This window comes from Giraffa tippelskirchi, chromosome 5, assembly GCF_054371585.1.
Source record: "Giraffa tippelskirchi isolate mGirTip1 chromosome 5, T2T-mGirTip1v1.2.pri, whole genome shotgun sequence".
Taxonomy (NCBI): Eukaryota; Metazoa; Chordata; class Mammalia; order Artiodactyla; family Giraffidae; genus Giraffa; species Giraffa tippelskirchi.
This window is the reverse complement of record NC_137279.1, coordinates 160,860,183-160,884,114: the sequence shown is the minus strand read 5'-3', so window position 1 is coordinate 160,884,114 and position 23,932 is coordinate 160,860,183. Positions and strand designations below refer to the sequence as shown.

The 23,932-nt window shown below is 42.3% G+C and overlaps 3 protein-coding genes across 7 annotated transcripts in view; 1 reads left to right on the top strand and 2 right to left on the bottom strand.

The window, feature by feature from the left end:
• The window catches only part of LOC145505030 (cytochrome P450 2J2-like), a 30,124-nt gene extending 24,342 nt beyond the window's left edge, over positions 1-5,782 (bottom strand). The window contains exons 1-2 of one of the 2 annotated variants that reach the window (XM_081486707.1): positions 2,686-2,898; positions 2,075-2,185 (exon numbers count right to left, since the gene is read on the bottom strand). In XM_081486707.1, the coding sequence (XP_081342833.1) occupies positions 2,075-2,116 (42 nt within the window). In that variant the 5' untranslated portion in view covers positions 2,117-2,185; positions 2,686-2,898. Of the gene's footprint in view, positions 1-2,074; positions 2,186-2,685; positions 2,899-5,430 lie in introns of those variants that run through there. The other variant, XM_081486706.1, reaches the window with a different exon arrangement.
• HOOK1 (hook microtubule tethering protein 1) overlaps positions 1-20,781 on the top strand; it is a 208,102-nt gene extending 187,321 nt beyond the window's left edge. For all 4 annotated transcript variants that reach the window (XM_081486661.1, XM_081486663.1, XM_081486660.1 and 1 more), the window contains one exon: positions 20,656-20,781. In XM_081486661.1, the coding sequence (XP_081342787.1) occupies positions 20,656-20,736 (81 nt within the window). In that variant the 3' untranslated portion in view covers positions 20,737-20,781. The remainder of the gene's footprint in view (positions 1-20,655) is intronic.
• LOC145505031 (cytochrome P450 2J2-like) overlaps positions 14,114-23,932 on the bottom strand; it is a 39,746-nt gene continuing 29,927 nt past the window's right edge. Inside the window, exons 8-9 of the mRNA XM_081486708.1 lie at positions 20,908-21,046; positions 14,114-14,988 (exon numbers count right to left, since the gene is read on the bottom strand). Coding sequence (XP_081342834.1) covers positions 14,810-14,988; positions 20,908-21,046 — 318 coding nt within the window. The 3' untranslated portion in view covers positions 14,114-14,809. The remainder of the gene's footprint in view (positions 14,989-20,907; positions 21,047-23,932) is intronic.

Sequence of the window (23,932 nt, the reverse complement as noted above, 5' to 3'; positions counted from 1 at the left end):
ACACCATCATGATTATCTGGGTCATGAAGATCTTTTTTGTACACATCTGTGTGTTCTTGCCACCTCTTCTTAATATATTCTGCTTCTGTTAGGTCCATACTATTTCTGTCCTTTATCGAGCCCATCTCTGCATGAAATGTTCCCTTGGTATTTCTAATTTTCTTGAAGAGATCTCTAGTCTTTCCCATTCTGTTGTTTCCCTCTATTTCTTTGCATTGATCACTGAGGAAGGCTTTCTTATCTCTCCTTGCTATTCTTTGGAACTCTGCATTCAGATGGGAATATCTTTCCTTTTCTCCTTTGCTTTTCACTTCTCTTCTTTTCACAGCTTTTTGTAAGGCCTCCTCAGATGGCATCAAAAAAGCAAGAGAGTTCCAGAAGAAAATCTATTTCTGCTTTATTGACTATACCAAAGCCTTTGACTGTGTGAATCACAATAAACGGTGGAAAATTCTGAAAGAGATGGGAATACCAGACCATCTGACCTGTCCCCTGAGAAACCTGTATGCAGGTTAGGAAGCAACAGTTAGACGTGAACATGGAAAAACAGACTGGTTCCAAATAGGAAAAGGAGATCGTCAAGGCTGTATATTGTCACCCTGCTTATTTAACTTATATGCAGAGTACATCATGAGAAATGCTGGGCTGGAAGAAACACAAGCTGAAATCAAGATTGCTGGAGAAATATCAATAACCACAGATATGCAGATGACACCACCCTTATGGCAGAAAGTGAAGAGGAACTAAAGAGCCCCTTGATGAAAGTGAAAGAGGAGAGTGAAAAAGTTGGCTTAAAGCTCAACATTCAGAAAACTAAGATCATGGTATCTGGTCCCATCACTTCATGGGAAATAGATGGGCAAACAGTGGAAACAGTATCAGACTTTATTTTTTTGGGCTCCAAAATCACTGCTGATGGTGATTGCAGCCATGAAATTAAAAGACGCTTACTCCTTGGAAGGAAGGTTATGACCAACCTAGATAGCATATTGAGAAGCAGAGACATTACTCTGCCAACAAAGGTCTGTCTAGTCAAGGCTATGGTTTTTCCAGTGGTCATGTATGGATGTGAGAGTTGGTTGGTGAAGAAAGCTGAATGCTGAAGAATTGATGCTTTTGAACTGTGGTGATGGAGAAGACTCTTGAGAGTCCCTTGGACTGCAAGAGGATCCAACCAGTCCATCCTAAAGGAGATCAGTCCTGGTTGTTCATTGGAAGGACTGATGTTGAAGCTGAAACTCCAATACTTTGGCCACCTCATGCGAAGAGTTGACTCATTGGTAAAGACCCTAATGCTGGGAAGGATTGGGGGCAGGAGGAGAAGGGGATGACAGATGATGAGATGGCTGGATGGCATCACCAACTCGATGGACATGGGTTTGGGTAAACTCCGGGAGTTGGTGATGGACAGGGAAGCCTGGCGTGCTGTGATTCATGGGGTCGCAAAGAGTTGGACACGACTGAGCGACTGAACTGAACTGAACACTAAAATTAATATTAAATTATTTATTGTTATTGATCTATTTCGAAAGCTATTTTAGTGAAAGGGTTTGTAGGAAGTGGCCAGAGACTGGATGGATTGAGCCCAAGCAGTGATCACGCCAGACAAGCTATGCCTGGTATGCAACCAACAACTGGTTTTTCCTTGAATTTGTTACAATAAAGTTCTGAAGAATGGAAGAGGGTGGTAGATATAGAAATAAGCATCGACTATGTGCTTGGCATCCTGGCAGTTAACTGATAGTCATGACTTGTTTAATTCTTATAACAACCCTAGAACTTATTCCCAGCTTTGAGAAAAAGAGGCACAAGATATACAGCCTAGCTAATGAGCGTAAAGTAGGGCTCTCTCTAGCTCCCTCTGTGTGACTCATTCTAAAATGAAAGCATGGAGATACCCTCTCTTCTTCTGAGTGACGAATTCTCTAGGGTTAACGGGCTGCGTTACTTCTCTATTGATTTAACATGAGTCCAATGGGACGTGAGTAGTGGTGATGTGTGCATCTTCTAGGTTGTGTCCTTAAAGGAAAGGTGCTTCTCATCACCTCCCACTTTCCCCTTGTACAGTACTCACACGTGACACTGTTGCAGGACCAGAGCAGTAAGATAGAAGCATTGCAGTTTTCAGATGACCTTGAGGTACAAAGCAGCCTTGTTATCCTGGTCTTCCTGCCTACATCTATTTCTGCTTGTGAGAGACAAATATATTTCAGCTTTTTTCCACTACTGCATTTTGAAATCTTTTTGTTACAAGAAGCCTGATGTTTATCCTCATAATACAATTATCTGCCTTATCTATCATTTCTCCACCATAGCCAGTAAGATTTCTTCATATTTCCAGAATGTTCTCTTAATAAGCCATATAGCTATGACAGAGAGAGTTTAGAAAATGGGGAGAAAATAAGGAAGGTTCTCATCATGCCATACAAATAGGCCTATTTCTTCACTGTTCTGTCACTTTGTTTTAGCACATGTCACTTTCCCATACTTAAAAATCTCCTGTCTACTTTATTCCATTTAACCACTTGCATAACATGCCTTTCAAGTTCAGTCAAATTTATTTCAACATTCTACAGAGGTTATACCATGGGTTCTCAATCACAGTGAGCCCACCTAATGATATTTCATTTGGTTACCCAAATGTGGGTTATATCACACATTACATCATACACTCTTGTACTATACCTGTCATATGCTAAGCAGTCCATAAATGTCTCCTGGATAAAGGAAGCTTTGAATAAACCAATTATTCATTAACTATATTAAGAAAAATCAGGTAGCCTAAGTAGAGATTGGGTGTAGGATTCACATAGTCTTGGGTTCAAGTCCTTGTTTGATCATTATCAATTTTGAATAACTTAGGCAAAAACTTGACAGATTTCAGTCAGTTTCTTCAGCCTTAAAATGGAAACAACATCAGATGAGGCAATAAGCTATGTATGCATAGCCTGTAAGCTTTATAGCAAGCACTTACAGTGGAATACAAAGAGATGCACTCAAAAATACTACAGATACATTAAAATGGGGTTCTTACAAAATGTTTAAGTGACTCACAGTAAGAGTAGAAAGGAGAAATAGAGGAATAGAAAACAGAGTGGAAAACAGAAATAATAAAACAGTAGCCTTTAGTGTTCACACATCAAAAAATACACTAAATATATATGATCTAAATTCGCTAATTAAAAGAGAGTTTGGTAGAATGAAATAATAATCCACCTATAAGTTATATACAAAAACTCATTTCAAATAGAATCATATAAATATGCTAAAAGTAAAAGAATGGAAAAGCATATGCTATGCAAATATTAATCAAAGGAGAGCTGTTGTGGTTATATCGGATAAAGTTCAGGCAAAGACAGTCATTAGAGATAAAGAGACACAGTATGTAATAATTAAATAGCCAACTGACCAAGATGACATAGCAATTTTAATGTCTGTGTGTATGCCAAAAAGAGCTGCCAAATTCACTGGTGGCTTAGATGGTAAAGAATCTGCCTGCGATGCAGAAGACATGTTTGATCCCTGGGTCAGGAAGATACCCTGAAAGGGGAATGGCAACCCACTTCAGTACTGTTGCCTGAAGAATTCCATGAACAGAGGAGCCTGGCAGACTACAGCCCATGGGGTCCCAAAGAGTCGGACATGACTGAGTGACTAACACACACAACACAACAACACACACACACCAGAACTAAATAAACACCTAGACAAACCTGTATTTTTCCATTGCAGATATCAGGACTCTTATAGTAATTGATAGAACTAGTAGATAAGAAATCAACAAGGGTACAGATGCACTTAAACAACACAAACATCTAATAAGGTCTACCTGACACAGAGTACAGAACACTCCTCTCAACAATAGCAGAAGACATATTTTTTCAAGTATCTATCATGGGTCATAAAACCAACCTTTACATATTTGTTCAAGGTTGAAATCACACAGTGTATGCCCTCTGCCCTAATGGACTCCAGTTGGAAATTATTAACAGAAAGAAAACAAGAATATTTCACAATACTTGAAAAACAACACACTTCTTAAAAAGGGTATAGGTTTAGGACTAATATTCTAAGTACTAATCCTATCACTTAGTAATACCAATAGGGTATTTCTTCCAGAAACTGGTAAAGTCATCTGCATCTGAACTTTGTAATACAGGCTTGTGTTTAAACTTTTCCAGGCATTCCTAGCGAACTAGACCTATTATTTGTTGAGCGCCAACTATAAGCTATGTTAACACTGAACATTCCTTTTATTTCATCATCACAAGCACCTACCACAGAGCTGCCTGTCATGAAGGTACCTGTCCTGAGAGGCAGGGAAATGGAGATAGTATTGGGAGAGATTCTTGAGATAGGATTGGATGTCGAAGGGAATTTAAGAAATTCAGGGTGGCCACAGTTAGGGAGCCCTGAGGGGAGAAGACTATAAAGTGGAAAGAGGCTACAAGAAAGGATCCATGTGGCTCCCTAAGGAATATGAATTCTGGGAAGCAGCAGGAAGCACTAAGAAAACCTAGGCAGAGGAATAACATTTTTAAATGAACACTTGAGAGTGATTGCAGATGGAGGAACCTGAAGGTGGGGGCTCTGTCTTGGTAGGGATGGGAGCAATGTAGTTGAAAAGTGATCAGGACTTAGGTAGCAGTATCACCATTTTACACACGGGAAACAGAACCTCTAAGAGCGAAAGCTTAGCATTTCCCCCTCCCCCCACCAGGGATAATAATATTAAAAAGACAAAGTGATCATGCTCTAAACAGAATGTCCCAGTAATATGTAAAAAGACATAACCAAATGATTTAAAATACGTATTGTGTCTGTTACACTTGAAGCTCTAGTAAAAAAAACAAAGAGACAAAGGGTCACTTGGTCAATCAAAGAGATTTACAGAGGATGCAGAGCGGGTTCTGAACCATACTCTATCCAAGGATCCCTGACATGAGAGAAAATATGCCGATGACTAAGCTCCAGTAGTCATGTACAGATGCGCAAGCTGGATAACAAAAAGGCCGAATGCCAAAGAGTTGATGTCTTTGAACTGTGGTGCTGGAGAAGACTAAACAACAACCAAGCTCCTGGCAGTATGTGAGGCTTCATATGAGTGCTACAGTTCAATATTTACACTTTTTCCATCATCTAGATGGACAAAGAAGCTCTTTTTGTTTTGTACAATAAACCTGCACCACCACTCTCCCCCCGAAGCATATCTTGTCTAGCACACTTAAATAGTTAACAGTTAACAGTATTTCATCCCTACAAAGCACAGGTTGAATCATGCCAGTTGCTGGGGAGAAGAGAGAGGCTCATAGCAGAATATACCCGGGTGACCACTTTAGCCTCAGAACCCCCATGTTCCCACCCTCGGTACCCAGAATGGCCCTGGTCCTGCAGGTCAGGATGCACCTGGGCACTTTCGCCTGCTCCTACCTGCTGAGGAACCGTGAGCCCTTTCCCTGGGTCCAACTGGAAGATGTTGCCTATGAAGGGCAGGCGCAGGGGCCCTGGCGGGTAGTTCTTTGGGCGCTGCCTTTTGAGGAAATCAGCAAAGAGGAGAAAGACAAAGGCCCCCAGTAGGACAGTGCCAGGACGAAGTGTGGTCCAGAGGGCAGCCACCAGGGAGCCCAGTGCCTCCAGCATGGCTGCGCTGTCTGGTTCCTCTTCAGCAATCGGAGCCCAGGAAGGTCCTCGCATCTGTGAATTTGTAATCTCTGCACCATGCCTTTCCTGCCCTGTGTCCAGCCCCCGCCCCGCCCTTCCTGTCAGGCCTTGCCCTCCCTCCCTTCCTCTCTGTCCTTTCCTGCTCCCACCTCTACTCTTCCCTTCCCCCTCCACTCACGTGAGCCCTGTCCCTTGCTCCCCTGGGCACCTGGTCCACTGTACCCTTCCATGACCCGCTTTTTCCTCTCCTCTTGCCAATTTGTTTTTCAGTCCTTAGGTCCTGCCTGAACCTTTTCCACCCCATGGAGGCAGCACATCAGGCTTCCTTGAGCCATGAGTCAGCAGTGGCCTGCTGCAGGGGCAGAGGCTCTGGCAATAGTAGTCTTGCGTGTGGCGTCAGTCCCCTTAAAGATCACCATTAGCCCCACTATAGAGCCACCAGGCGGACAATTCACAAACTGGAGAACAATTATACCAAAGAAGTTCTCGCACTGCTGGGAAAGTTCTAGGCCCCACAACAGACTTCCCAACCTGGGGATCAGGCAAAGACACTGAGGATCCTCAGGGAATCTGACTTTGAAGGTCAGTGAGATTTGATTACAGAATTTCCACAGGACTGGGAAAACAGACTCTTGGAGGGCAGAAACAAAACCTTACGTACACCAGGACCCAGGAGAAAGGAGAGGTGACCTCACAAGAGACTGAGCCACACTTGCCTTTATGTGTTTGGGAGTCTCTGATGGAGGCATGGGTCGACAGTGGCCTGCTGCAGGGTCAGTGGTACTGACTACAACAGTCCTGGGAGCCATGGCATGCTTGTATAAGTCCTTTTGAAGGAGGTAGCCATTATCGCCATTACCCCTACCACCTGAGGCCGAACTACAGGGAGGGAACACAGCCCCATCATCAGCAGAGATTGGATTAAGACTTACTGAGCATGGCCTTGCTGACCAGAACAAGACCCAGTTTTCCCCACAGCCAGTGCCTCCCAAAGAAGCTTCAAACTACCACATAATTGTACTCACCTCGCATACTAGCAAAGCAAAGATCAAAATCTCCCAAGCTACGCTTCAACAGTTATGTGAACCAAGAACTTCCAGATGTACAAGCTTGCTTTAGAAAAGGCAGAGGAACCAGAGACCAAATTGCCAACATCCATTGGATCATAGAAAAAGCAAGAGAATTCCAGAAAAACATCTATTTCTGCTTCATTGACTATGCTAAAGCCTTTGACCGTGTGGATCACAACAAACTGTGGGAAATTCTTAAAGAGATGAGAATACCAGATTACCTTACCTGCCTCCAGAGAAATCGGTATGCAGGTGAAGAAGCAACAGTTAAAACTGGACATGGAACAACAGACTGGTTCCAAACTGGGAAAGAAGTACATCAAGGCTGTATATTGTCAACCTGCTTATTTAACTTAAATGCAGAGTACACCATGTGAAATGCTGGGCTGGATGAAGCACAAGCTGGAATCAAGATTGCCAGGAGAAATATCAATAACCTAAGATATGCAGATGATACCAGCCTTATGGCAGAAAGCGAAGAAGAAGTAAAGAGCCTCTTGATGAAAGTGAAAGAGGAGAGTGAAAATGCTTGACTAAAACTCAACAGTCCAAAAACTAAGATCATAGCAAAAAAAAAAAAAAAAACTAAGATCATAGCATCTGGTCCCATGACTTCATGGCAAATAGATGGGGAAACAATGGAAACAGTGACGGGCTTTATTTTCTTGGGCTCCAAATTGACTGTGGATGGTGACTGCAGCCATGAAATTAAAAGATGCTTGCTCCCTGGAAGAAAAGCTATGACAAACTTATACAACATAGTAAAAAGCAGAGACATTACTTTGCTGAAAAAAGACTGTACATTCAAAGATATGGTATTTCCAGTAGTCATGTATGGATGTGAGAGTTGGACCATAAGGAAGGCTGAGTGCTGAAGAATTGATGCTTTTGAACTGTGGTGTGGAGAAGACTCTTGAGAGCCCCTTGGACAGCAAGGAGGTCATACCAGTCAATCGCAAAGTAAATCAACCCTGAATATTCATTGGAAGGACTCATGCTGAAGCTCCAATACTTTGGCCACCTGATGGGAAGAGCTGACTCATTGGAAAAGACCCTGATGCTGGGAAAAATTGCAGGCAGGAGGAGAAGGGAATGACGGAAGACAAGGTGGTTGGATGGCAACACTGACTCAATGGACATGAACTTAAGCAAGCTCCAGGAGATGGTGAAGGACAGGGAAGTCTGGCATGTTGTAGTCTATGGGGTCAAAAAGAGTTGGACGACTGAACTAACAAACTAGTCCCTCCAATCAGAGAGCTTGCACAAGATTCTTATCCATCAGAGGACAGTTAAGTGAACTGAGAACTACCAGCTATACAAGCTGGATTTAGAATAGGCAGAGGAACCAGAGATCAAATTGCCAACATCCTGCCAGCTGGTCCCCACCTGATCCTCTCCTCGCTTTTTTTGTTTTGTTTCATCTCCAAGTGTGTCATTCTTTGAGACCAATGGTGCCCTAAGGTTTATGGTCATTGCATCTCAGAGTGCTCCAGAGACACTTGAGCTATGTGTTTTTCAACCAACTTCTCAGCAAACGATTAAAACTCAGCCTCATGGACAACAGAAAAACAGTAGCACCACATTTCTTGTGAGCTCTTATATGCGAAGCATTGAATTCACCTGTTTACATGGGTTTCTTCAATAATAAAATTATGCAGATATAGTGCTTTGTTCCATCTAGCAGTTAAGGAAAAGGAAACATTTTTTCAAACAATATTTGAGGAAATTTGTTGCTAGTAGAACTTCCTCATAAGAAATGTTAAAATAAGTTGTTCAGAAAGAAAGGAAAGATATGTAGGTCAGACACTCAGATCTAAATTAAGTAAGAACATTAGAGAAAAAAAATTAAGGTGCATTAAATCTCTTACTTTCTTTTTCTTAATTGATCTGATGCATAAGATTTTGTTCAAAATAAAATATTAACATTGTATTCAGTGATTCTAGCTTAGAAATAGTGGTGTGTATGATGTAGTTGGAAAGGACAGAAGGAAGGAATTAGGAAAATTCTATTATAAGGTACTTGCACTAACAATCAAGCAGTGTAGTGAAGTTGAAAGTGGATTTGAATCAGTTGGAAATGTATATTGTGAACTGTAGGGCTACCACGGATATTTTAAAGAAGAAATATGACTCATATGCTAAGACAGAAAAGAAAATGGAACTATACAAAATGCTCAGTTAAAACCAGACAAGAGAGAAGAAAAGGTGAAAGACAAAAACCCCAAAAGCAATGAATACAAAATAGTAATGACTACAGTAGTTAACAGTCTGTATCGATAACCACATTAAATGTTAATATTCTAAACACACTAATTAAAAGACTGTCTCCCAGACCCCATTAAAAAAAAACCAAGACTTGTTTCAGATGATTGTTTTCAATGTTCAGAAACACAACTGATTTTTGTAGGTTGATTTTGTATCCTGCAACTTCGTTGAATTCATTTATTATTTCTGAGAGGTTTTGTGTGTGTGTGTGTGTGTGTGTGTGTGTGTGTGTGTGTGTGTGTGTGTGTAATCTTTAGGATTTTTTACATATTAAGATAATGTCATTTGCACACAGAGATAGTTTTAGTTCAGCATCAAAAAGAACAGGATACTTAGGAATAAATATAACCAAGAAGGCAAAGGACTTATTCATTGAAAACTATAAAATATTGCTGAGGAAAATAAAAGAAGGCACAGATAAATGGAAATATATCTCATGTTCATGAACTGGAAGGATTAATTTTATTAAATTGTTCATGTTAGTCAAAACAATTCCTATCAAAATCCTAAAGACATATTTTATACAGAAATAGAAAATATAATCCTAAAATCCACATGAAACCCCAAAACCATAAATAGACAAACAGCCTTGGAGACCTTACACTTTCATCTAAGAGTTGTCTATTCTAGATAATTGAGAGAAGCAGGATCATATAATCGTGTCCTTCTGTGGCTGGCTTATTTCACTTGGCATAAAGTCCTCACAGCTTATCTATTCCTAGAATTTGATAGGATTCCCTCCTTCTTTACTGCTGAGGAATATTTCATTGTATGTACAGTCCACATTTTCATTATCTCCATTCATTAATGGACATTTGTTTCCACCTCTTTGCTATTATGTATAATGTTGCAGTGAAATGAAAATCTCTCTTCAAGATTTTGATTTCTATTCTTTCTGATAAATGCCACATAATGGTATCAGTGGATCAAACGGGACAACCTCCAAACTCTTTTCTTTGGTGACTGCACCATTTTATATTCTCACCAACAGTGCCCAATGTCCCAATTTTCCCTTGCTAGTAGTTTCCAGGGACTGGCAGGAGTGCGTGAAATTTGCTTCAGTCATGTCTGACTCTCTGAGACTCTATGGACTGTATCCCACCAGGCTTCTCTGTCCATGGGATTTTCCAGGCACGAATACTGGGGTGGTTTGTCATGCCCTCCTCCAGGGGATCTTCCTGACCCAAGGATTGAAACAACATATCTTTTATCTCCTGCATTGGCAGGTGGATTCTTTACTACTAGTGCCACCTGGAAGCCCCTGGGGAAGTAGGAAATGAAAAATTTCTGTTTCATCAGTAGAGAGTTCCAGCCATGTGAGATGGAAAATTTCTAGAAGTCTTGTGCATGATACTGTCTTTAGAGTTAACAGTACTGTACTGTATACATAAATTTCATAAAGCAAGTAGATGTTGTTCAGTTGCCAAGGCATGTCTCTTTTGGGACCCTATGAATTGTAGCCCAACAGGCTCCACTGCCCATAGAATTTCCCAGGCAAGAATACTGGAGTGGGTTGTCACTTCCTCCTCCAGGGTATCTTCCCTACCTAGGGATCAAACCCACATCTCTTGTTTGGCAGGCAGATTCTTTACCACTGAGCCACCAGAGAAGCTCTAAAACAAGAGTGTGCATGCTAAGTCACTTCAGTTGTGTCCAACTCTTTGTGACCCTATGGACTGTAGCCCACCAGGCTTCTCTGTCCATGGCATTCTCCATGACAGAGGCAAGAATACTTGAGTGGGTGGAGGTGCCTACTTCCAGGGGATCTTCCCAACCCAGGGATCGAACTGGTGTCTCTTGTGTCTCCTGCATTGGCAGGTGGGTCCTTTACCACTAGTCCCACCTGGGAAGCTCCTAAAGCAAGTAGATCTCCTATTAATTGGCTTTGATAATACATACACACACACACAAAGACCTAACTATATGCTGTCTAGAACAGACCTACTTTAATTATGGAGACATAGATTGAAATTAAAGGGTTAAAGGAAGATATACCATGCTAACACCAATCAGTGCTGCACTCAATATGTCAACAAATTTGGAAAACTCAGCAGTGGCCACAGGACTGGAAAAGGTCAGTTTTTATTCTAATCCCAAAGAAAGGCAATGCCAAAGAATGCTCAAACTACTGCACAATTGCACTCATCTCACATGCTAGTAAAGTAATGCTCAAAATTCTCCAAGCCAGGCTTCAGCAATACGTGAACCGTGAACTTCCAGATGTTCAAGCTGGTTTCAGAAAAGGCAGAGGAACCAGAGATCAAATTGCCAACACCTGCTGGACCATCAAAAAAGCAAGAGAGTTCCAGAAAAACATCTATTTCTGCTTTATTGACTATGCCAAAGCCTTTGACTGTGTGGATCACAATAAACTGTGGAAAATTCTGCAAGAGATGGGAATACCAGACTGCCTGACCTGACTCTTGAGAAACTTGTATGCAGGTAAGTAAGCAACAGTTAGAACTGGACATGGAACAACAGACTGGTTCCAAATAGGAAAAGGAGTATATCAAGGCTGTATATTGTCACCCTGCTTATTTAACTTATATGCAGAGTACATCATGAGAAATGCTGGGCTGGAAGAAGCACAAGCTGGAATCAAGACTGCCGGGAGAAATACCAATAACATCAGATATGCAGATGACACCACCCTTATGGCAGAAAGTGAAGAGGAACTAAAGAGCCCCTTGATGAAAGTGAAAGAGGAGAGTGAAAAAGTTGGCTTAAAGCTCAACATTCAGAAAACTAAGATCATGGCATCTGGTCCCATCACTTCATGGCAAATAGATGAGGAAACAGTGGAAATAGTGGCTGACTTTATTTTTTTGGGCTCCAAAATCACTGCTGATGGTGACTGCAGCCATGAAATTAAAAGACGCTTACTCCTTGGAAAGAAAGTTATGACCAACCTAGATAGCATATTGCAAAGCAGAGACATTACTTTGCCAACAAAGGTCCATCTAGTCAAGGCTATGGTTTTTCCAGTGGTCATGTATGGATGTGAGAGTTGGACGGTGAAGAAAGCTGAGCGCCGAAGAACTGATCCTTTTGAACTGTGGTGTTGGAGAAGACCCTTGAGATTCTGCAAGGAGATCCAACCAGTCCATCCTAAAGGAGATCAGTCCTGGTTGTTCATTGGAAGGACTGATGTTAAAGCTGAAATTCCAATACTTTGGCCACCTGATGCGAAGAGTTGATTCATTGGAAAAGACTCTGATGCTGGGAAGGATTGGGGGCAGGAGGAGAAGGGGACGACAGAGGATGAGATGGCTGGATGGCATCACCAACTCCATGGACATGAGTTTGGGTAAACTCCAGGAGTTCGTGATGGACAGGGAGGCCTGTTGTGCTGCGATTCATGGGGTCGGACACAATTGAGCGACTGAACTGAATGATCCTGTGGTCAGTAGGGAGAAGAATAACCTACAGTGAACCCACCTGATGACCTTATAAAAAGGCAGGGAAATTAAGAACACAGTAGAGGGAAAGGGGAGCTGGAGCTCCCCAAATGTACCAGGAATAAGAGAGTTACAAAAATACAGATGACAAAATACTTGTAAAATGCTTGGACAGGAAGAGAGTTCATAATTTAGAGTCTCTCCAGTGAGCTTTGAGGAAAGAAGGAGACATTTTGCATGGTCAGAAACTTCAACTACCCCCAATTCTGTGTCCCCAAGTTTTCTGGTTAATTGTTGTCACACTCTACTTGAGTCTGGGTCCCGCTGCATCTATTAGACAGGATGAGTGTCCAGGGTTTTCCATTGATTCCACAAGAAGTAGGTAAACTCCCGTCCCTTTAGAATCATGGAAAATGCACAGCATAGCAGGAATGGGCCTCAGAGATGATTCAACAAAATCCATTGAGCACATAATGAAAAGCATTTTGGTTAATTCTCAGTCTTCTATGTGGATGATCTGATTGGGAGAAAAAGAAGTGGAAGAGAAGGACTCAGATGTTCAGGAAGTTCAAGGTCTGCTTTGAATGGCTTTATTCTAGAAATGTCCTTCAGGTTGCTTTCTGGAGATGCAACTTTCCAGGATGTTACAAAGAAAGTGCGCTCTGGTGGGTGGCTAGGGTTCTCACTTTCTATTCTAGACCAAATTCTTCATCTAAACTTTAGGAACACAACCAACTCTCCCAGACATACTCTTGGCTCTGACAGGCTCAGGGTAGCTCCAGTCAGATACTTTCTCTCTCACTTGCCTTCTGTCCCTCCCTCTCTCCTTCTCTTGCTCTTCAGTCTCTTTCCCTTTCTAATGGTATTTATTGAATTAGCTTTTCTCTGAATCCTAAGCAACAGGAATGAAAGCCCAATGAGCTCATGGCCCTTTTTGTCCTGAGCTATCTAAATTCCTTAAGTGTAGCAATGTTAGAAAAAAGACCTTGAATGGTTTAGTCCCATTCACTAGGTTTGTTGGTGTCTGTCTGCATGGGGGTTGGCATCCAAACCCAGGGACTGTCAGTGGGACCTAGCCTTCCAGTTGGTACCATTTTCTCCCCTCAGCGGCCACACACAAGGAGGGCTGAGCAGGATTCTGGCATTTCAGTTTCCTGCTATAAAATATTCTACCACGCCTCAGCTGTTGTGTTTAGGCTGGGAATACTTGCCAACCAAAAGCCAACATCAGTTCGTGAGAAAAGATCACACACACCACACTGTCAAATCCAATATGAAATGGCTTGGGAATAAATAATACCAGAGAGGGGATTGAAGTGTAAGGAGGAGCTTAAAAGATAGAAAATATTTCCACATTTGTTTCCCCCTAACCTGCTTACCACATTTAGTTAAATGTGGTGACATTCTTCTTGGCACTGGAGTTCAAGGCCAAGATAGTGCTTTGTTAGGTAAATCAGAGAACACTCTTCTTCACAGAAATCAGCCTATAAGTTAGGAATTCCACCTGCCCTGCTGACTTCCCAGAGGCAGTCTGGGGCAAAAGCAGGATAAGTCTGCCCAGCGCTGCCAAGTGTGAGGGCCTTTCTGGACGCGGTCAGTGGCTGCCCCAGGGCCCAACTTCTAACTGTTATCCACCATTTGGCACCACTTTGACCCAGGCCATCTCAACAAGCCAGAGCAAATCCCTATCTAAGGAAGGAAGTAGAAGGAGGCAGATCAGAGCTATGACTTCTATGATGCACTTCATGGTTTCCAAGCCACTTAAAGCCCATTATTTCCTCTGATTTTTACAGCAATTCTTCCTTTTAGAGAAGAAATCATTGTCCACTTTAAATCCTCTGGATGAAAATGGAATCACTCACAACATAACTGATTTCCTCAGTGCCCCACTGGAGATGGTAAAGCTGGGTTTGATCCAGTTTCCTCTGAATGCAGTTCTTTTTTTTTTTTTTTTCGAAAGAAATTGAGGCAAGGCTTTATTGGGGCTCCTGCTGCAGCAGAGGGGAGCAAGAACAAATGACAGGTTCCTTGCTTGCTCACTCCCCGAGGTGGTGGGGCGAGCTGGTTCCTTCTATGGGGTGAGGGGAGGGGTGTATTCACAGGTCAGTCAGAGGGGTGGCTTAGGTGACTGGCTGAACCCTAGGGGCATGTGAGGCATCCTGCTTTTGCTCTGGGCTCTTCAAAAGCGGCAGTTGGGTTTTTCATCTCTTTGTATCTTTTTTCCAGAATAGCTTCAACTACTCCAACTAAACAACAGTCTATTTTTTTTTTTTTTTTAGAGGGTATGAATGCAGTTCTTATGACCTGTCCCAGAGTCACTGGATGCTGTCCTTTCACTTCTGAGCAGGGCCCGTGCCTTGAGGGGTGACAGGCCCATTCTTCCTGCTTTCCTTCCCCTCCCTCTCCCCAACAACTTCAGGCCCGAGAGAAAGCACAGAGGCGGTGGCTGACTGGGGAGAGGGTGAGCCCCATTCTGAACTTCAGGCTTAACTCTTCATTGTCTGGAGGCCTGAAGGTAAATTTTTGCAGAAGTGAGGTAAAAAAAATAAACAACTCAGTTCTGGCCAATTGTTCTCCAAGGCACATCCTCTTTCCTGAAAGACAACAAAAAGTTACCTGTTCAGGTGGTGTCTGTACCAGCAAGGACTGAAATATTTTATGACCTCTTGTAAAACCTGAGCAAAGGGAGGGCCTGCCAGCCTTTGGGGCTTTATGTATTCAGCTTGTTTGATCACAACTACCTGGGTTAACCGATGGAGAAGGAAATGGCAATCCATTCCAGTATTCTTGCCTGGAAAATCCCATGGATGGAAGAACCTGGCAGGCTACATTCCATGGGGTTGCAAAGAGTCGGACATGACTGAGCAACTAACGCACACACACACACACCTGGGTTAACCAAAGCTCAGCGAGCTAATTACACAATTGCACACTCCCAGCCTGCAGGGTTCAGACAGGTGAGGCACAGGGTGAAGGCGCAGGGTGTGAATGAGAGAAGTGAGGCCCGAGTTGGCCTAGCATTAGCCTAATATTGTTTAAAAATCCATTAGCAAACAATAATGACTAAAGCAGGCAAAAAACCAAAATTCTAGGTAGCTTTTCTCAATTGTTGAAAGAAACTTTTGAAAAGTATAAGCAAATAAATGTCAGATCAAGGTTTCTCGAGTACAAAGCATCTTCTCTCTACATCACAGTTTCCTCTATTATAACTGGGAATCTCCCTGCCACGCAGGGCCGACCCCTGTGTTCACCTGCTGCAGGCTTCCCTCCTCCCCAACTTGGGCTACAACACCCCACACTGGGCTCTACCATCATCTCTCTTATGGGTGTTTTAATAACTTACTTTCTCCCTAAGAGAGAAAGAAAAAAGAAAAAAAACAACAACTGTGAAACGTGTAAGGACAAAAAAAGATGTTTGTAACCCCCAAATTCAGACAAAACCCTTGTTAATATTAGACATATTTCCTCACTGTCTTTGTAAGGATTCTCCTGCACACCGTCACTGGGATTACTCTCTGTAATTAATTTTTCTGGGCATTTCTTCTGTTACTTGGTATTTTCCCCTTGTAATGAAACTTTCTTAGAAATAGTTAATGTGGCATGCCTCTATTTTGTCCTTGCCTGTAATGAGCTGTTGAGGAAATGAAATTAGAGAATATCTGCAAAAGTGTTGAATAAATTAAAATATGCTTTAGAATCATATCGTTCTTAAATTGTTTTGTGCCTGTTTCCCACCAGTGTGTATCTAATTATCTCTGTTCCCCTCATCCTTATCTCCTTGTGTGTGTGTATGTGTGTGCTCAGTCGTGTCCAATTTTCCAGGCAAGAATACTGGAGTGGGTTGCCATTTCCTACTCCGGGGATCTTCCTGACCCAGGCATGGAACCCGCATCTCTTGCATCTCCTGCTTGGGCAGGTGGATTCTTTACCACTGCACCACTTGGGAAGCCCCCTTATCTCTTTGAAGTGAAATGAAGTGAAGTCGCTCAGTCGTGTCCGACTCTTTGCGACCCCATGGACTGTAGCCTACCAAGTTCCTCCATCCAAGGGATTTTCCAGGCAAGAATACTGGAGTGGGTTGCCATTTCCTTCTCCAGGAGATCTTCCTAACCCAGGGATTGAACCCGGGTCTCCTGCATTGTAGGCAGACACTTTACCATCTGAGCCACCAGGGAAGCTCTAACCGATCACAAATAGTACAATGAGGAATTTTGTTAAAACAGTACCAGATCAGCTATACTGTAAATACCCAGGATTCTCCTAGAAGAATCCAGATATTATGACAAAAATGGACCCACAGAATCAGGAACCAGGGTTACAGTACTTGTTTCATCAGTACTCAGCTCTGGGCTATGAGTAAACACTTTATTCTTACAGAGCTGTACATGTCTCTTTTATCAAACACGTGAGATAATCTCACTCCCAACTATATTATGTGGCTGGGTGAGGATACCAGGAAGACAAGAGATATGAATTATAAGAATTTGCTTTTAAAATCACGAAAAGGAGGGCAACTTGATCTCATAGCTTCATCCTGGACTACGGGAAATGTGGACCTTCTCCTTGGTGCTCCCACTAACTGGCCAACATTAACTAACCAGGTCAATTACCTCATTAGTAAAATGAGAGAAATGACCTAGGGTTTTGGGGGAAAGTTCTTCATAATTTTATCTCCCATGATCCAGTGAATTAAAAAAAAATTCTTTTTTGAAAAACGATGACTAAGCCTCTTGCCTTTCATGAAGTTGTCTGCTGCTTTGTTGGATCAAAACGGAAAAACTTAAATGAGGAAAAGAAAATACAAATTTGCAGTAACAGCTTTGCCATCTGCCCTGATTATATGCACGTGTCCTAATTCCACACTTGATCATCCTTTCCAGAGAAGGGAAGGAGCTCTCCACATTCCATCCCTTCAGGGAGGCTGTTTTTACAAAGTGCCAGATCAAGAATGAGGCAAAGCAACCGTGCTCCAGAGATGGCAGTGTGGTGAGAAAACAAGACAGTGGTGTTGACCTTATAAGTCAGTGCATTCTTGTATCTCTTGAAACCTTTTAAGCTGGCCTCACTCTGTCACAGCTGAGGAAATCCCCAAGTTGCTTGCCTTCTCTCAGTTGCATTCTCCTCAGCAAAAAGACAGATAGTGAGACCAACTATTTGCAAAAATGGCTCCAATTTCCCCCCATCTCCCTGTACCCACATGACTGGCAACATGATTTCATAGCCCTTCCCATGAAAACTGTGCTGCTTTCCCTTTCTCTTGAACTGGGGCTCACAGGTGACCTGTGTGGCCACCAGAATGCAGCGTAAGTGAGGGTCGCCAGTTCCCAGCCTGGCCCTTAGGAGGCACTGTGTGCTTTTCTCCCTCCTGGGGTCTTATCTTCTACATGTACACCCGCTGGGCTAGATTGCTGGAGGATGAAATTTGGAAAAGACCCCCACTGTCTCAGCGGAGGTCATCTTCCCTCAGTCTTCAGTCAGCTCAGCTCCCAAACAGGCAAGAGGACAAAGCTAAGATCAGCCGAGCTTCCAGCTCAACTGCAGACTTGGGAGCAATAATAAACACTAAAGCTATGGTTTTTCCAATAGTCATGTACGGGTGTAAGAGTAGGACCATAAAGAAGGTTGAGCACTGAAGAACTGATGCTTTTGAACTGTGGTGCTGGAAAAGACCCTTGCAAGTCCCTTGGACTACAAGAAGATCAAACCAGTCAATCCTAAAGGAAATCAACTCTGAATATTTATTGGAAAGACTGTTACTGAAGCTGAAACTCCAATACTTTGAACATCTGATGCAAAGAGCTGACTCACTGGAAAAACCCTGATGCTGGGGAAGATTGAAGGTAAAAGGAGAAGGGGGATGGTAGAGGATGAGATGGTTAGATAACATCACTGATTCAATTGATATGAATTCGAGAAAACTCCAGGAGATACTGGGAAAGACTGAGAACAGGAGGAGAAGTGGGTGACAGAGGATGAGATGGTTGGACGGCATCATCGACTCAATGGACATGAGCATGAGCAAACTCTAGGAGATAGTGGAGGACAGAGGAGCCTGGTGTGCTACAGTCCATGGGATCACAAAGAGCCAGACATAACTTAGCCATTGAACACAACAACAATGCTTGTTTTAAGTCATGGAGTTATTCATCTTTGTTATGCAGCAATATAATACTTGATACATATGATATGAATTTGGTGAATCTGAAAATGGAAAGGCTTTAAGTGGGCAAGTGAATTACATTTTAACTATGCAAGAAGGAGCACTAGATGAGAAACTTGAGTCTAGGCCCCGTTCTGACAGTTCTTTGGGCACAAGATCTTGAATAAGAAACAATTCTCTCTTAGTCTTAGTTTCCTTACATTAAGAAATGAGATACTGATCCATTGCCTAACTATTAATAACTGGGCTGCTGTGAGGATTAAATGAGACAATTTCCTTGTAAATGAAGCCTATAATTAAAAGGGTATGTTATAACTCTCAATAGCAAAAAAACAAAACAAAACTGTGAGTCAAGAATGACTAAAATACTTAAAATACACATGTGAAACTTTGTCCTATAATAGGAAACCTGAAGCTCTTATAGACAGGAAGATTGAAAGGTATTTCTACATCTCATGTCTGCTTTCATGTTAGGAAGTGACCTGTCCAATGTAAAGGTGGTACAGAACCAGAGGAAGAAAGACACAGAAGATCTAATCAGAATCAGTTCAGATACACGCAGGACAGTGTCCTACAGCAGGAAAGCCTGAGCTCTGCATTACTTCTACATGGGGTCAAATTCCAGTCCCTCCCTCCCTGTGCCTTTGTGGCATGATCAGCAAAATAATACTGTTGTAGAAAATCAATCTGTATTTAATTTAAATCAGTGATAAGAAAACTACTATAAATTCCAGAGTGCCAACTCATTGTAATATTTAGTCACTGTTTTGGAGGGGGACGCTGCTAGGAAGAGCACAGGCTTTAGTATTTGATAAACTTGGTCAACACTGAGTTCTAGTTCTGCCTTGTGAGCTTTACGACTGCAGACACAGTAGTTGACCCTGCTAAGCTCTAGTTTAGTTTCCTTCCATATCCCTAAACGTGCTGAATAGAATTTGAACTTTGTAAGGTTACACTAGAACACATGCTTTTTTACTTTTTATGACAATTAAATTTATTTTTTTAATTGAAGGATACTTGCTTTACAGAATTGGAACACATACTTTTTCAGAGATTTTTTTTTCTACTTCATTCATTATCACATCCTCAGGGCTGAATGTGTGATACATAATAGATGCCCAGGAAATACTTACAGAAATAAGAAATTGGAAATTTATTTGAAATGATCTCTGCAACATACCTAACTTAATATGTGAAATATACTAAAATTTTTCTCACTCATTTTACAATGTTATAAATTAAAATACTCTTTTGGAACTGGCTGGCTTGGAAACCCGGGAGTTTTCACTGCACCTTCTTTCATACCTTTCAAATTGTATACCATGTAAATGAGTTGACTAGTTATTTAAAGAGTCATTAGAACTTAAAACAGTAAAAGGACTTCTTAGGGACCAGTGATAGAGTAGAAACCCATTTAGTTAAGCCTGTGGCACTTAAGAGTTACTTGTGAGGCCCATAATGAGAAGCAAGTAGCCCCTTTCCTCGCCCCTTCCCCATCCCCTCGTAGCCATTGACTCTAGTTCTGTGTGAATGCGTTGCCCTAAAAAGATCTTTGAACATTTAAAACTCTGTAAGGAAGGCAAGTGTTCAACCTTCTCTTTGGGCAACAGGAAGGGTCTGAGCTCTTGTTTCAGCATTCTGGGGCCAGCTCAACGTGAAGCTGAAATCTCCATCAGAGTCAAGCCAGGGCTTAGGAAGTAAAGGCATGAGTCCTGGTGATGCTCCACCCAGGGAATCCTGAGGTGCAACCAACAGCAAGAGAGAGTCACTCTGGAGGGGACTCTATGATGTGGACTGGACACTGTTGCCTGCCATTCTGGTAAACAATGAATGCTGCCCTCCACAAAGCCATCAGTCACTGCGGCTGCCCCAGTGCTGTGCTCTGAGTGGACTTCAGGGTGGGGAAAAAGAGGATACTGGTTCTAGAGTGTTAGGATGCGTATAAAGGAATAATTTCACTGAGCCCAGACTCTTGCATCTTCCCATAAAAAGAAAGGCACTAAAATCATTAACTTGAAATGTCTGGTCTCTTTTTTTGTGTGTGTGACTAGCAAAATCTTATGATGTTTGATTACATGGTTTTTGTTTTTTTTTTTTCCAGCAAGAACTCCTATGTATCCTGGTTCTTTCCTTACCTTTTGGAAACAATCTCCAAGAGCTATCTAAGAGGCCACCTTCCTGAGATATAGTCTTCTGTAATGCCCTGAATAAATATTCTCAACTTTTAGGCTGAGTTTTTATTTTCCTGTTGAACCTGGAGACATGCCAACTAAAGCAAAACACCAGGGAGAAGAGGAGGGAAGGGCTTAGAGAGGGACTCTGGGTTCCCACACTCATATTTCTTGCTACTCACCTATTGAAAAAGGCAGAAAGGCTTCCCTTTTCTTAAACTGTCCATTCTCTAGAAAATGCTCTGGATTGAATGTGTCGGGGGTGGCCCACTCTGCGGGGTCCCTGTGCAGTGCAGTCAGGTTGGTCAGCACCATGGTACCCTGGAGAAATCAGAAGAGACTCAGGCAGGGATTGACCCACACAACATACCTGGACAGAGGGGCGGCAGTCCCCTGGGACTCCACACCAAGGCTGACAGCACCCTGAACTCCCTCAGCCTCCCTGACACACCACCTTCTGAGGCCAGCCCCTAGGACCCAGCTCTTTGTCATGGGATAGCTTACAGTGATGGACGGGAATTGTCTGCTGGGAATTTAGCCAGGAAAGTGTGACTGCTTTTAGTGCAGAATGGATCTCTGCAGGGACTTGTCGGTGTAGAACTTGGGAGGGAACACATTTGCATCAATAAGAGAATAGTGAGACATCTCCCATTTGCTTCCTTCCAATGTCTACTTGAGAAACCTGTATGCAGGTCAAGAAGCAACAGTTAGAACTGGACATGGAACAACAGACTGGTTCCAAATAGGAAAAGGAATACATCAAGGCTGTATATTGTCACCCTGCTTATTTAACTTATATGCAGAGTACATCATGAGAAATGCTGGGCTGGAAGAAACACAAGCTGGAATCAAGATTGCTGGAGAAATATCAATAACTCAGATATGCAGATGACACCACCCTTATGGCAGAAAGTGAAGAAGAACTAAAGAGCCTCTTGATGAAAGTGAAAGAGGAGAGTGAAAAAGTTGGCTTACAGCTCAACATTCAGAAAACTAAGATCATGGCATCTGGTCCCATCACTCCATGGGAAATAGATGGAGAAACAGGGGAAACAGTGTCAGACTTTATTTTTGGGGGCTCCAAAATCACTGCCGATGGTGATTGCAGCCATGAAATTAAAAGACGCTTACTCCTTGGAAGGAAGGTTATGACCAACCTAGGTAGCATATTGAAAAGCAGAGACATTACTTTGCCAACAAAGGTCTGTCTAGTCAAGGCTATGGTTTTTCCAGTGGTCATGTATGGATGTGAGAGTTGGATGGTGAAGAAAGCTGAGTGCCGAAGAGTTGATGCTTTTGAACTGTGGTGTTGGAGAAGACTCTTGAGAGTTCCTTGGACTGCAAGGAGATCCAACCAGTCCATCCTAAAGGAGATCAGTCCTGTTTGTTCGTTGGAAGGACTGATGTTGAAGCTGAAACTCCAATACTTTGGCCACCTCATGCGAAGAGTTGACTCATTGGAAAAGACCCTAATGCTGGGAAGGATTGGGGGAAGGAGGAGAAGGGTACGACAGAGGATGAGATGGTTGTATGGCATCACCAACTCGATGGACATGGGTTTGGGTAAACTCCGGGAGTTGGTGATGGACAGGGAGGCCTGGCGTGCTGTGATTCATGGGGTCGCAAAGAGTCAGACACAACTGAGCGAATGAACTGAACTGAACGTCTACTCTGTTCTACAGAGGGTTTAATAATAGAATGAGGTCACCCAGCAAAAGGAATCGCTGTTCTTCCAGATACAGAGCAAGAAACCTAGGCGTCTTCCATAATGCCTCCCTTTCCCCCATTCTTCCCTCAACCAATCCTTCAGCCAGGCTGGTCAATTTTACTTGAAATTTCTCTTGATCCTGTTACCTCCATTTTGTGTCCACCACTGACACCTGATTCAGGCTGCCACCTCGCTTGGCCATCCTCCTGTAATAGCCCTGCCTATGCCCATATTCTCTCTTTCCCTTCAATGTGCTCCACATGGTGAAAGCAGAGTTAGCTTTGAACAAGATTTAATCATTCCACTCCTATCTACCCTCCACACCTGGAATGTGATAGATACCCTTCAATAACTCCCCTCCCTCTTAGATGAAGGACACATCACCTGCTCTCTGTCTGAGTCACCCTCCTGCCAGCACTCCCACTACATCAAGCTTCTTTCAGTTTTTCAAACATGCCACATTTTCCCACTCATTTCTGTGCCTTTTTACATGCTGTTGACCTTTGCCTGGAATGTCCTTCCTTCCCATTTTGTTACTGAGTTAACTCTTAACCACCCTTTAATCTTCTGCTCAAACATCACTTCTTGGGGAAGTCTTCTCTGCCCTCTCCTGCTCCCACTCCTCATTGTAGCCAGCCTGCATCTTCCTAGAAACCGGTGATTTTTTCCCTTTGGATAGTTGTCACAGTTGTACTTATAAACTTGCATGATTATTTTCCTCTGAGTTGTTCTCTGAGGTCTAAACATTTTAGGTGCTTAATGAACATCTGATGAATTAATAAAGAATAATGAGTGCTATTTTGAGAACTTTCTATAGTAAGCACAAGGTTAAATATTCTACATGCATGACCTCATTACATGTTTATCTGTGAGATGGATTTAAATGCATTCTCACAGATAAAGATTTTAAAGCTCTGAGAGGTGGAATAAGATGCCCAGAGTCACAGGGTGGAAGGAGGTAGAAAAATGATTTGAATTAGGACATTTGACATCAAAGTTATGATCCCTAGCCTCTACAACATAGCCTACGGGATCTCTTAATTCCCAGAATGATTTTTTAAGTCAACATTAATAATCAATGTCAGATCAAGTCTACTGATCTGGGATGGTTTCTTGGAGTTAAGTGAATTGCTATAAAAGTGCAAAGATCACCTGAGAAATAATTTAGACCTCAGCAAGAGTCAAACACGACTTAGCAACTAAACCACTGCCACCAGCCTTCAACCACAAATGATCAATTAGCAAGAAGATATTAGGTTGGGGCAAAAGTAATTGTGGTTTTGCACTGCTGAATTTTGCCCTTCGATATTGGAATACATTCTTAAATGTGGTTATGATATACATCATTTTCAGGCACATTTCTTGCTTTATGTTTTTTTTTTGCTAATGACTTATTACTTGCTGTGTATTTAATATTTATTTTAGACTATGGAAATAATGTTAGACAAAAAGCAAATGTGAGCAATTTTCTTATGGGTCAGAATGGGTCATAAAGCAGC